Source organism: Trachurus trachurus, assembly GCF_905171665.1.
Source record: "Trachurus trachurus genome assembly, chromosome: 6".
Lineage (NCBI taxonomy): Eukaryota > Metazoa > Chordata > Actinopteri > Carangiformes > Carangidae > Trachurus > Trachurus trachurus.
Window position 1 is genome coordinate 29065141 of NC_139897.1, and position 13070 is coordinate 29078210.

At 40.8% G+C, this 13070-nt stretch overlaps 1 protein-coding gene across 1 annotated transcript in view; it reads left to right on the forward strand.

Annotated features, from left to right (window-relative positions):
* Window positions 1-1619: 1619 nt before the first annotated feature.
* LOC310987916 (voltage-dependent calcium channel subunit alpha-2/delta-4-like) overlaps window positions 1620-13070 on the forward strand; it is a gene marked incomplete at both ends in the record, with an annotated part of 71784 nt that continues 60333 nt past the window's right edge. Inside the window, 2 exons of the mRNA XM_083974385.1 lie at window positions 1620-1735; window positions 11481-11562. Of these exons, the coding sequence (XP_083830511.1) occupies window positions 1620-1735; window positions 11481-11562 (198 nt within the window). The remainder of the gene's footprint in view (window positions 1736-11480; window positions 11563-13070) is intronic.

Consider the following 13070-nt stretch of genomic DNA (forward strand, 5'->3'; position numbering starts at 1 on the left):
TTAACATAAGCCGTGTTTCAGGAGTTCCTGGTAAAAGGAGGGGGTAGGAACTTCTACAGGAACCGTCCTCTCACTCGGCCCTCTCAGTGGCCGTGTCTCCACTGCAGACAGGACCCACCGGGCTCTTATGGCGACGGCCGACAGTTTCGATCATCGCGAGGTCGTTGTGCAGCGTTTTTTGTTTTTTTTACTGCTTTTGTTGTTGTTTTTTTCCGGCAGTATAGATGCTTTCTAAAAAAAACAGCCAGTTTTTTTTACTGCTACTCTCGTCTTTTACTGACTTACTCTCTCTTTTTTCCGGTCGTCTCGAGTTTTTAGTAACGTTGGGTTTTAAAAATGCCGCTTATTTCGAGGCTTTCTTCTCTTAGCGTCACATCCTGCTTTGAGTCTGACCAATCAGCACAGAGTAAAATCTCAAACCCCATCGGGACTTCTTCAGTGGAAACGCGCCTATAACTTCTGAACCTACTGATCAAACCGTGATGAGAGTTTGTTGTCATTGTTGTTCTGGTTGGACCGGACTTGGACGGGACAGTTGGATGATGATGATGATGATGATGGTGGTGTGTATGTGTGTGTGTGTGTGTGTGTGTGTGTGTGTGTGTGTTCTCCTAAGAAATAAAAACACACACATGGTCACGTCTGTCAGGTGTCGTCGACGTCGTCCTCGTGCCCTTGAGCCGGACACTGACCCCAGACCTGCTGCTGCTGGTCAGGACGGATCCGCCCACAGGCGACAATAATTAATACGACCAAGAGAGTGTGTGTGTGTGTGTGTGTGAGAGAGACTATTCAGCTCATTGTCTCAGTTTGTGTGATTCATCTGTGTGTGTGTGTATTGGGGCATCATGTCACTGCTGGCCTCTCTCTCTCTCTCTCTCAGCCAAATCTTTTTTTCTCCTCCGTCCTCTCTGATTGGTCGCAGGAGAGTCTGTCTCCAGAAATCACTCTAATCCTCTTTAGATAAAACAGAGCCCTCGTCCAATCCGCTGCTCCAATCCCTCCCCTCCTCTCTCTCTCTCTCTGTCTCTCCCTCTCTCTCTCTCGTCCCTCCATGGGGAAGAGGAGTTTTTAATCCAAGTGGATTACGTTGCAAATTGGGCGACAGTGGAGGCGAGCGTCTGGCTGCAGGCTGCTGGCGTTGCGTCCTCCTCCTAAATATCTACGTGGTGCAGAAATTAACCCGCTCGTTATCTTGGAACAACCTGGAAGAAAGAAAGAAAAAAAAACGCTGGAGGAACCTGCAGCAGAGGAAACTTCTCACAGTCTTTGTTTTTTCCCGGAGACCCTGAAAGCACCACTTTCTTCTTCATCTTCTTCCACTTTTTTTTCTCCATCTGCTTCTCAGAGGTTTAAAGTTTTCTAGAAGTTTCCCCGAGGATGATGAGAAGATGCCGGGAGCCGATCCAGTTCATCCGGACGTGACAGAGAGGATTCTGGGTCTACAACCCATGGATGTGACCACCTCCACCTTCATCTCCTTCATCTCCTCCTCCATCATCATCATCATCACCTCCTGCTCGCTTTAGCCAACATGAGGAAACCGTTTCCCACAAACTCCTCATGATCCTCTCAAACTTTCAGAGCTGAGTCCCATGTTTGTGAAACTTTGTGAAGCGATGGAGGAGGAGAAGAGGAGGACGTTGCCGCCGCTCGTGAAGCTCCTGAGGATTCTGGGATGTTTCCTCCTGTGGACTACGGCAGCTCAGGCTCAGATGAAGATCCCACCGGAGACGTAAGTCCAGCTCGGTCCAGTTTCACCTGCTGTGAGACGGTGAACAAATGATAATCACCTCGATTAGACGGAAACATCCCGTTTGTCTTTTGCATCATTTTAGACACATTTTCCCACAATGCACCCTGATGCTTTCGATGTGTTTGGAAACATTTGGATCTGAAGTAGAATTTGTGGGTTTGAACGCAGCACAAGTCTGTAAATGAAGGTTCAACAGTATAAATAATGTGCTAATATTGATAAGATATCGTCTTTTAAACAACTGAAGTCATGATTAAAGGCTGAAATAAAAGAGGGCAATGGTTAAAAAGTAGGTTAACTGTTATTTTTTTATGCAAATATCTTTCATTTCTTGGTTTTTAACTATTAATTAATGATTTTTTATCTGTAAAAGTCGACCTAATCTAAATTTTCAGTCGCATTTTCATTCAAACCAGTAAAACGTTGAATTTAAAGCCGAACCTACAACAGGAGAAGCTGAAGCGCTGTGATCTGTTTATAGAAATCAGTTCCCTTCCAGTTAAATGAAACTTCAGACAGCAAACTGCTCCCAGAATGCACTCTGTTTACAGAGGGGAGGGGGAGAACGGGGGGTCCTGAGGGGATATGTTTGTGGCGACAGGCTGCTGCAGCTTTTCCCTCAGGACTCGGAGCTGGAAGCTGCTTCACCTCCGTCTCTCAGACTCCAGGTGCTGCAGCTGCAAACGGCTCCAATTCACTCAGTCACGTCTCATTTTTAGTTCAACGAAGAAAGAAAACTATACTTTAATCTGCTGCAGTTTTAACTAAACTTAAGTTAAGTTTATTGTTGTCATTGCATAAAACATATACAACGAAATTTCCTTCGGCAGTCTCCTATAGCAGCAAATAAGTATAAATAAAGCAACAACATAGTGCAAAGTGTCAATAAATAATTAAGTATTTGCACACATATAAAGTGCAAAGTGCCAGTGTCAAATAAATAATTATACATCAACATATTAAAAACATAAGCTAGAATTGTATGCATAATTATAACCAGATGAAAAGCAACAAACAGATTCTTTAGGTCCAGAACCAAATCTGGTTTTCATGACAGGAAAGAGAGAAGAAAGATAAATGATGCACTCTTTGTTCCCTTCACAATAAAACAGCCACATCAGACTTTTCAAAATAAAAACCGTAGCAACTCTTTACACACAACTTCAATTCAACAGCATCCAAAAGAAGAAATCATAATGAGCACACAAAAACAGATCTTACAAAAAAGAAAGCGGAGCGTCGATCTCTGAGATGAAATATAACAACCAGCTCGTCTCGTCTCTTAAAGGGATAGTTCACCCAAAATTGAAATTTCACTCATTATCTACTCACCCTCATTTCGACTAAGGGCTGGGAGAAGTTTCCAACATCCAAATACCTCCATGCTGCTCGTATGTAATGTCCGTCTTGTATTGAAGCCCCAAAATTAAATAAGTCTGTTTTTCAAGCTTGTTTGTAGCGGAAGCTCCTCTTCCCAGTTCGTCCAAATTTGACTAATCGGGAAGAGGAGCTTCGAGAAGCTTCCGCTACAAAACAAGCTTGAAAAATAGACTTATTAAATTTTTTTCGGGACAATTTCGCATTTCGGGGCTTCAATACAAGACGGACATTACTGTACATACGAGCGGCATGGAGGTATTTGGATGTTTTTTGGTGTGTCTTTTTGTTACGAAGACAGTTGGTATCCATTTGCAACCGTTATATGGACATGCACTGCTACGCCGAGACCCCCTGTAACTCAGAGAAGCCACGGAGGACTCTGAAACTTCTCCCAGCCCTTAGTCCACATGAGGGTGAGTAGATAATGAGGGAAATTTCAATTTTCGGTGAACTATCATCTTTAAAGTTTCTCTCTGGAGACTAAAACATTTACTTTTGCACAACATGTGCACATTTAGCACAACTCCATCTCCCAGAATTCACCTGTGAGTCCATCTGGAGTAGATGAATGAATCTGGCGGTGGCGAGCGGATGAATGTGGGAGTCGTTTCAGTCTCAGAGCGTTTTAGTGGCTTTTACTTTCCATTTTCACCAGAGTTGTTGCAGCAGCTTATAAACAGAGTCACAGTCACCGTCTGTTCACACTGACCTCCATTTCACTTCATTCACATATTGCATTTTTTTTATTCTAATGGGATTTTAATGAGACAAACATCTCTCTGTTGAGACGTGATGTCCCACCGATGTGTCTGTAGTTCTTCTCTGTATTTTCCGATGCTAACATCCAGCGTCGTTAGCGTCTGTAGCTGCACCGCTGCAGCTTCATTTCCTTTCATTTATTGGATCTCCATTAGCAGCAGCACATTAGCATAGCTATTCTTCCTGGAGTCCAAACATTAAGTCTAAATTGTCTATTATATTCTTCCAAGTCCATCAAGGAAAAAGCAGAACAAAAACAACTAATACAGTCACAACACACAGATACAATCACACAGACGCAGACATACGTATAACACAAGACACAATACACCACTTACTTAATTGTACAATACAATTAAGAATCAGTAAATATATAGGCCTACATACATACAAGGGGAAGCAATATAGCAAAACATACAGATACCAAAATCCTTCCTGGTGGAGGACAAACACACACACACACATCGCTCTCCGTCCTCCATCACCATCTGTGGGCCAACATGGCTCTCTGGCCGCCGGCCACGCCCCCGGCCGCCAGCCGCCCCGGTCACCTTCTCCCCTGACCCACATTCACCAGCAGGACCTGGACAGAGACCACCACCGCTGTCAGTCTCACCTAAACCCCTGGAAACATCGACCTCAGCTGCCATTTGGTTTCAGTTGGACTCTAAATGTTGAATTAAAGCCTGGTCAGGACCTTTAACCTTAATATTACTGCTCTATAACAAAAAATGTCACAATAAGACAACATAAGTTATAATTTTGCAGTGCAGTCTAAATACATCCACATTAGGTTGATTGGTGACTTTAAATTGGGCCGTATGGGTGTTACAGTAATATGAGTGTTAGAGGTTGTTCATCTCTGTGTGATTGACAGATGACCTGTCCAGGTAAATCCCATCCCCACCCTATGTCAGCTGGGATTAGCTCCAGCCCCCGTCCAACTGCACAGATGGAAGGTCGGCCAATGGATGGATGGTTAATAACGTTGCTGTTTACCTGACAATGACTTTATGTAACTGAACATTCACACTGAAAATGGTGAGAAAACCAAACAGGAAGTAATGTACCAGCGTTTCTCTGTAGAAAGCAGAGTGTAGTTCAGGGGCAGCCAATCAGATGTTAACATGCATGCTTTGTTTGACAACTTAATGTGAATCAGACAGTTAAATGAACTTATAATAACAGTTTTCTTGTTGCACCGTCCTGGGTGAGGGATCCCTCCTCTGTTGCTCACCCTGAGGTTTCTCCAACTTTTTCCCTGTTAAAAGGGTTTCTGGGAGTTTTTCCTCATTCGATGTGAGGGTCTAAGGACAGAGGATGTTGTTGTGATGCGATGTAAAGCCCTTTGAGACAAACTATTTGTACAAACGGGCTATACAAATAAAATTGCATTGCCTTGCCTTATAATAACAGTTAAATAAAGATGTGTTTATACCAAAAGTCCTCGTTGACCAGGACTTCAGCACAAAGTTTCAAACCTCAACAGAGTCTGAACCTCGAACCGTACGGGCCGGTTGTTTTAAAAGCTGACGACCAATGACCTGTTGATTTCTAATCTCACATTTTGTTTGCATTGGCCGTTCAGATCCAAGTCTAAGTTTGTAGTGTTGTGGTACTCGAGACTGGTCTTGGTCTCAAACTGGTCTCAAGGTCTTGGTTTCGGAATCGACTACATTTTTATTTGGTCTTGACTCAGTCTCGACCCCCTCAAAGTCTTGGTCCTGGTATGCTCTGGTCTTGGTCTTGACTCGGTCTTGGGTTAACCGGTCTTGACTACAACGCTACAAGTTTGTGAATCAATTCATGAATGTTCAAGTTTACCCGTCCGTCCATCTCAGACCAGATGAAACAGCCTCTCCTTGCAGCCTTGTAAACCTCCACTGGGAGCTGCCCTGGAGGATTTTTCTTACCAAATACCTGACACCACCTCACCTGACTCCTGTTGAGCTCCCGGTCGTGGTTCAGATTTGAAACCCTGACTCGCTGCAGAGTGTTTCTCCTACTGCAGGTTGTACAAGCATCTAGTTCAACAGTATCTTATCTGAGAGAGTCCGAGCTCAGTTTCCATCACCGTTTGCGATGATTTGACCCATAAAATGTGGCAAATTTCCGACTTAAGTCTTGGCTTTTAAGGTTTAAGTCCTACAAGTTAGAGCAGAAACATGGTGTTCACATTACAAAAGCATCTATTTTGGATTTAAATCGTCTGTAATCATCCTAATCTAAGATATTATGACCATCCAGTCTGTCGTCTCTGTCCTCTGAGCCTCGGCTTTCTGTGTTTGTTTGTTGTTACATCACCAGTGACTGTTTGACCTTCCTGTTGGTTGTGACTCCAGATTCAGATGATGATGCTGCGTTCAGTCTGTCTTTATGTCGTCCAGGTTACAGTCAGATGTGAGGTTACTCTTTTGGTGGACAGATCAACTGATTAGAGTGGAGGTGGTCGTGATGGAGGATTTATTTTTTTGTAGTCGGGACTGGAGAGTGTTGGAAGAACAAGGGTGGTGAATCATGAAGATATTTACCACTTAACCTGCCTGATATGAGCTGGTTTAAAACACTGTGCAAACTTTTCAGAGACTGAAGTGGTAAAGTGGGCATCTGACTTAGAGAAACTGACACAGTTCTTCTCTCTTTATATAATATCAAACTGACTCTATGATGCTGAGATCAGATCTCTGTGGGGACCAGACCATCTGTTACTGTACAGGACTGGAGACGGTTCTTCTGGATTTGTGTTTTTTTATTTAAAGCTCCATACAGTATAAAGGTAGATGTTTGTGTTAAAGCTCCATACAGTATAAAGGTAGATGTTTGTTTTAAAGCTCCATACAGTATAAAGGTAGATGTTTGTGTTAAAGCTCCATACAGTATAAAGGTAGATGTTTGTATTAAAGCTCCATACAGTATAAAGGTAGATGTTTGTGTTAAAGCTCCATACAGTATAAAGGTAGATGTTTGTATTAAAGCTCCATACGGTATAAAGGTAGATGTTTGTGTTAAAGCTCCATACAGTATAAAGGTAGATGTTTGTGTTAAAGCTCCATACAGTATAAAGGTAGATGTCCATGTGTAGTGTGATTATAAAGCAGCTCTAGGTTCTATATTAATACTGTGAAAGTATCAAAGTCTCAGTCCACAGAGAAATGCACACAGCCTGTATTCAGAAACTGAGCCTTAAAACCAGCCGTCAGGACTTCCTGTCACTTTGTGATGTCACAACAAAGCAGTCACACTAAGCACCGCCCACCACCATCCAACAACTTAAAGGGATAGTTCAACATTTTGGCAAATTGGCCCATTGCCATAATCGCTATAGTCATAGCAGTAGGTTCATTACCTTTAATTGTAGGTGTAAGCTATTTTCAGTACGGCGGAGCGCAGCAGCTGGCTGCTCAGAGCTACGCTATGGACGCTAATGGAATTTCTTGGTTTCCCTCATTAAACTCATCAAATTCAACATCCCAAAACTCCACAGCGCTTTTGTAGACAAGGTGTGAGCTGCACAACCACCACGCTATGAGATAATGACGGAACGATACGAAACGGAGCCGTTTTCGAGGTAAATACAGGGTAAATACGGAGACTGCTTGCTGAAAAACTGTCCCTGAACGCAACGCGCATCAGCGGTTTTGTATGAATTTACCTCGAAAACGGCTCCGTTTCGTATCGTTCCGTCATTATCTCATAGCGTGGTGGTTGTGCAGCTCACACCTTGTCTACAAAAGCGCTGTGGAGTTTTGGGATTTTGTATTTGATGAGTTTGATGAGGGAAACCAAGAAATTCCCTTAGCCTCCATAGCGTAGCTCTGAGCAGCCTGCTGCTGCGCTCCGCTGTACTAAAAATAGCTTACACCTACAATTAAAGGTAACGAACCTACTGCTATGACTATAGCAATTATGGCAATGGGCCAATTTGCCAAAATGTTGAACTATCCCTTTAAAGGATTTGGTTTCTCTGAGTGTTTTGTTCTGAAATCTGCTCTTTTTATTTATTAGATCATTCAGAAAACAGCCAGCCAAATAGAAGAGAGGCTCAGAGCCTTCTCCTCTCTTCTGATTGGCTGACAGCGACCTGTTGTTACTAGAGCTCCAGAGAGAAGCTGAGAGAGGAGATTGAAAACTACACTGAGGTGGTTTTTGATTCTTAAAACAACAATTATATGTTTTTACGGATCAATCCTTCAAAATAAAACACCTGGAAAGTGTAAAACCTTTATAATGGAACCCAGAAGTTGTTTTGTGGTCGACGGATCTGACGTTTGAATCACTTTCTCTAGTTGAGCTCTTTTGTTAAAACCCTGAGTTGAGACTAAAAAGTAAATCTGTGGAGCTGAAGGCCACACACACACACACAAAGGGATTTATGAAGGATTGTTACTCGCAGGTTTGATCCCCCCCCCCTCAACAGCTCTGTGTCTTCACTGTTTGACTGATGATGTCACTGTTAAAAAAAAGACTAAAGAAGCTAATTATTCTCATTTAAACTGATTTTCTCTGGTGCTTTTTGTGCAGAAGTTCCTGATGTACGATGGCACCATGGTTCCTCTCATTAAAGAGGCTTCTTCTTCAGTCAGTCTGTGGGAAACGAGGCAAAAAAATCAAAGACACAAACCCTGAGACCTGTGTATCACTGAGACCAAACAACCTTTAACCACAATGCATTGCTCCTCCCATGAGATTTAACAGCCTTTCACACTCGCTGTTATGTGACCGTAACAACTGTTACAGCACTAATGACCCAGGTGACACCGGTGACCTCACACAGATAAAACACCTGTGTCCTCAGGTCCATTTACCCATAATTCATCTCTTCTTGAGCAAAAATAGAAATATAAATGAAACAATTTTTTATATTTCTGGATCAAAAGGGAAAACATACAAAGATAGATACAGTAGATGTTGTTTCAGTTCATATGAAACCCGTTTGTTCATTTTTGTCGTCACAGCAACAAAACTAGTTTTTAACTGTTTGTTGAAACAGGATTTTTCTGATCAATCAGGTCAATTATTGATGATTTTAACTCTTATTTCTGAACCAGTTTCCAGACGACTGCAACACAGAAACTGCTGCATGACTGACTGAATAATGTGAAAGCTGCTATAACCACACAATGTATTTTTAAGCGTGTGCGCTTGTGTGTTTGTGTGTGTGTGTGTGTGTGTGTGTGTGTGTGTGTGTGTGTGTGTGTGTGTGTGTGTGTGTGTGTGTGTGTGTGTGTGTGTGTGTGTGTGTGTGTGTGTGTGTGTGTGTGTGTGTGTGTGTGTGTGTGTGTGTGTGTGTGTGTCTGCATGTGCACTGATCTCAGAGGATTAATGTCCAGAACAGATGGACCAATAAACTCCTCCGTTCTTCAACACATGCTGAGCGCACACACACACACACACACACACACACATTGAGGGTGTGTGTGTGTGTGTGTGTGCTGACTTCACACTTCTTCATCCTCCACCTGTAGTTTTTTACCACCTGGACTAAATATTCTCTTCTCACTGAGGCAGATTCAGTCAAAGTCATTTAAAACAACAAAAACTGTGTTTTTTTGTCACGACTTGGATCATTTTCATCATTTTTTTTATTTAAATTTAGAGCATCCATCGTATTGTAACAGTAGCTCCTCTTCATGGTGTGATGATTTATGAATGCTACTTCTTAAACACTACCTCAAAACTCATGTAGCTCTATCATACGCCACATCTTTATTGAATAAATGTATTTCTTTAAGAATAAAAAACCCTATAAACTCTTCCCCAAAACACATACAAACATAACAATACACATAAAATGTAACATAAACATGAAATATCTAGTGGTTTATACTATTACATGTGTGGGGAAAAATGCAATCTTAACTTCTTCTTTTTAAAGAATATTACATTACATTTCTTATAGAAACTTGGTAATGAATTAATCACAGTATTGTTTGATTTTTAATGTTATTTGTATTGAACTATTTCTATATGGTAAGAAAATAAGACTCTGGCACCTGCTGAGTAAAATAATCATGTCTGTATCTTTAGTTAACAGTAAAATGTGTAAAACCTAAGGGAAATTAAAGAAAATAAATGTTTTCCCTTCTCAACTTAGTCATTTTTTATAAATAGATAAAGTTTAATGAAAGTAACAAACATATTTGTGGGTAAAACTGACGTCTACATCAGATTTATGTTGGACTTCATTGTGTATTGTGTTACAAAATCATTAATTGTGGGATTAAAAACACGTATAAACAATACACCTGTCACACACTCGGGTGTCGTCTCTGTATTTTGATGTTTTTAATTAAAAATGAATAGAAACATTGGAGCAGAAATCTCTTCAAACATCTTTATTAGAAATGCTGACACTAGTTTTCAGCTCCTTTCGGCTCCGCTGTCAGCAAACCCCTGCAGCTCTTTGTTGTGTTATTGTTGCATTGTGTGTGGTTGTGTCATTGTTGTTGTGTTGTGTTGTGGTGTTGTACTGTGTGGTTGTGTGATTGTGAGTTTGTGCTGAGCAGACACCTGCAGCTCTCTTCCGTGACCCAGATGAAGAACAGATTATCTAAATCTCTCTCATCACCGTCATATTTAACGGCCTTTTTTCTGCCACAACTCGCTGCTTCTGCAGAGCGTCGCCACGGCAACAGACTGCCAAAATAATAAATAAAACAAATCGCAGGGACGCATCTGATGCTTATTTCGATATTTGAGGGTTTACAAGAGATCAGATACTGATATTTTACCACCACCACCACCACTGTTACTATGACTCTTACATGTTGCTGTTTGATTTGGTTGTGTCCCGTTGAAGTGAATGTCCGACTATTTTGATAATCGATCAGTTGATATGATAAGTAAAACATTCATCAATAAAGAAAATCATTGGTTCAGTTATGTTGTTGAATGTGCCTCCATACAGTAAGCCTCCGAACTGAGCGACTGAATCTCAAAATCATTTGGATGGTGGGTCCAGGTGGTGAGGGGGCGGGGCTTTGTTGTGACATCACAAAGTGACAGGAAGTCCTGATGGCTGGTTTTAAGGCTCAGTTTCTGAATACAGGCTGTGTGCATTTCTCTGTGGACTGAGGCTTTGATACTTTCACAGTATTAATATAGAACCTAGAGCTGCTTTATAATCACACTACACATGGACATCTACCTTTATACTGTATGGAGCTTTAACACTAACATCTACCTTTATACTGTATGGAGCTTTAACACAAACATCTACCTTTATACTGTATGGAGCTTTAACACAAACATCTACCTTTATACTGTATGGAGCTTTAACACTAACATCTACCTTTATACTGTATGGAGCTTTAACACAAACATCTACCTTTATACTGTATGGAGCTTTAACACAAACATCTACCTTTATACTGTATGGAGCTTTAACACAAACATCAACCTTTATACTGTATGGAGCTTTAACACAAACATCTACCTTTATACCGTATGGAGCTTTAACACAAACATCTACCTTTATACTGTATGGAGCTCTTTAGATAATTGTGGTTGTTTTATCATTTTAACTGTGTATTTGTAGGTTTGATCCTCAATGTTGTGTAATGTTGTGTGTTGTTGTGTGTTTCAGGGTGCAGCAGTGGGCGTTGGTGTTCTCCGCTCAGCTCCGGGACATGACGACCACACACTCCGGCTCTCTGCTGCTGCAGAAGGTAAAGACAGACGAGATCGGCTTTAAGGGGAAAATCTCATTTGTGCGTGAACTCACGTACAGTACGACGTCGAGTTGTGTTTCTATGGTCCAGACTGAATCTTATATACAGAGACAGAGACCTCAATACACACTGTTGTTGTTGTTGTTGACCAGACGATTTACACTGAACCAAACAAAACCAACATCGTGACGACCCTAGATTGGAATTCAGAATACATTGAATACATTGGATTATCAGACACACACACACACACACCACTGGGAATAGCCTATAAATACATTTGTTTTCTGACCATTGGATTGAGCTTCAGTCTCTCTGGATACAAAGCTCAATTTCTCAGAATTGTGTTTGATTCAAGTGTTTATGGTCAGAAAATTGAGAAAAAATAAAAGTCTGCTATTCTTTTACTTAGAATCACGATATGTTAGACTTTATTTGTTTTTATTTCCTTCATTTATTTCCTCCATTTCCTCCATGCAAGTTGTTCAGATCCACACTCTTCCTTATGGAGAACATGGCTCTATGCTACTTGAGACCATAGACAGATGTTTGACGAATACAGCAGCAAAAACAAGAAACAATCTGATATCTACTCGTTATTTTCACTCTCTGTTGATCATAAACTCAACAACTCATTGAAAACAGTGTACAAGCTTTTTTATGCAGGAAAGTGTTTGTTGTCTTGTTCAGTCCAAAATGGCAGTGACACTGACATGTGACCACACTGGGCCTTTTAGTTTCACTTTTAAGTCTAGAAGAACAATGCTGATGTTGAAGTCTCGCATGAGTCTGGTGTAGATTCATTTTCTTCCACTTCATTGTTGAACACTTGAATGTGTCAGTAGAGACAAACAGAGCTGATGAGGTTTCAGATCATTGATATACTGTATGAATTGATAATTCAATGGGGGGAGAATCTTTTACTCTCTCACGATTAGATTAGATTCAGGTTTTTGGGGCTACGATTCGATTCAAAACTGATTTTTGATTCAAAACGATTTGATTCCTAATGATTTCTGCTTCAGTCTATCGGTGTGCAAAGGATCCTCATGATCTACTCCAGTCTGCTTTGCAAGACAGAATGACTAAAGTGTCTTTTTCACATTTATTGAGCTTTAAACATGTATCCATGCTTAGATTGAATTGTTGAAACTGTTGCATACAAGCAATATCACATATTGCATACGTAACAAAATTAAAAGGGCCTCTTTATTGAAAAAAATAGTGCAGTTAAACATGCTGCCTTTTAAATTCTAAGGAAATGGAGGCCGACAGCCAGCAGATTTGTTTCATTTTATATCGATTCTGAATCGTATTAAATGAGAATTGTGATTCTTATGTGAATTGATTTTTTGGCACACCCCTAGTTAAAATACGCATATTTAACATCATATAACATGACGTCACTGGTTTTGCTTGAAGTCTCATTTTGACAGTTTGAATTAAAACAAGAACAAAGTGTTTAAATTGTTATTAATATTATAATGTTCTGGGTGGATTTTCCT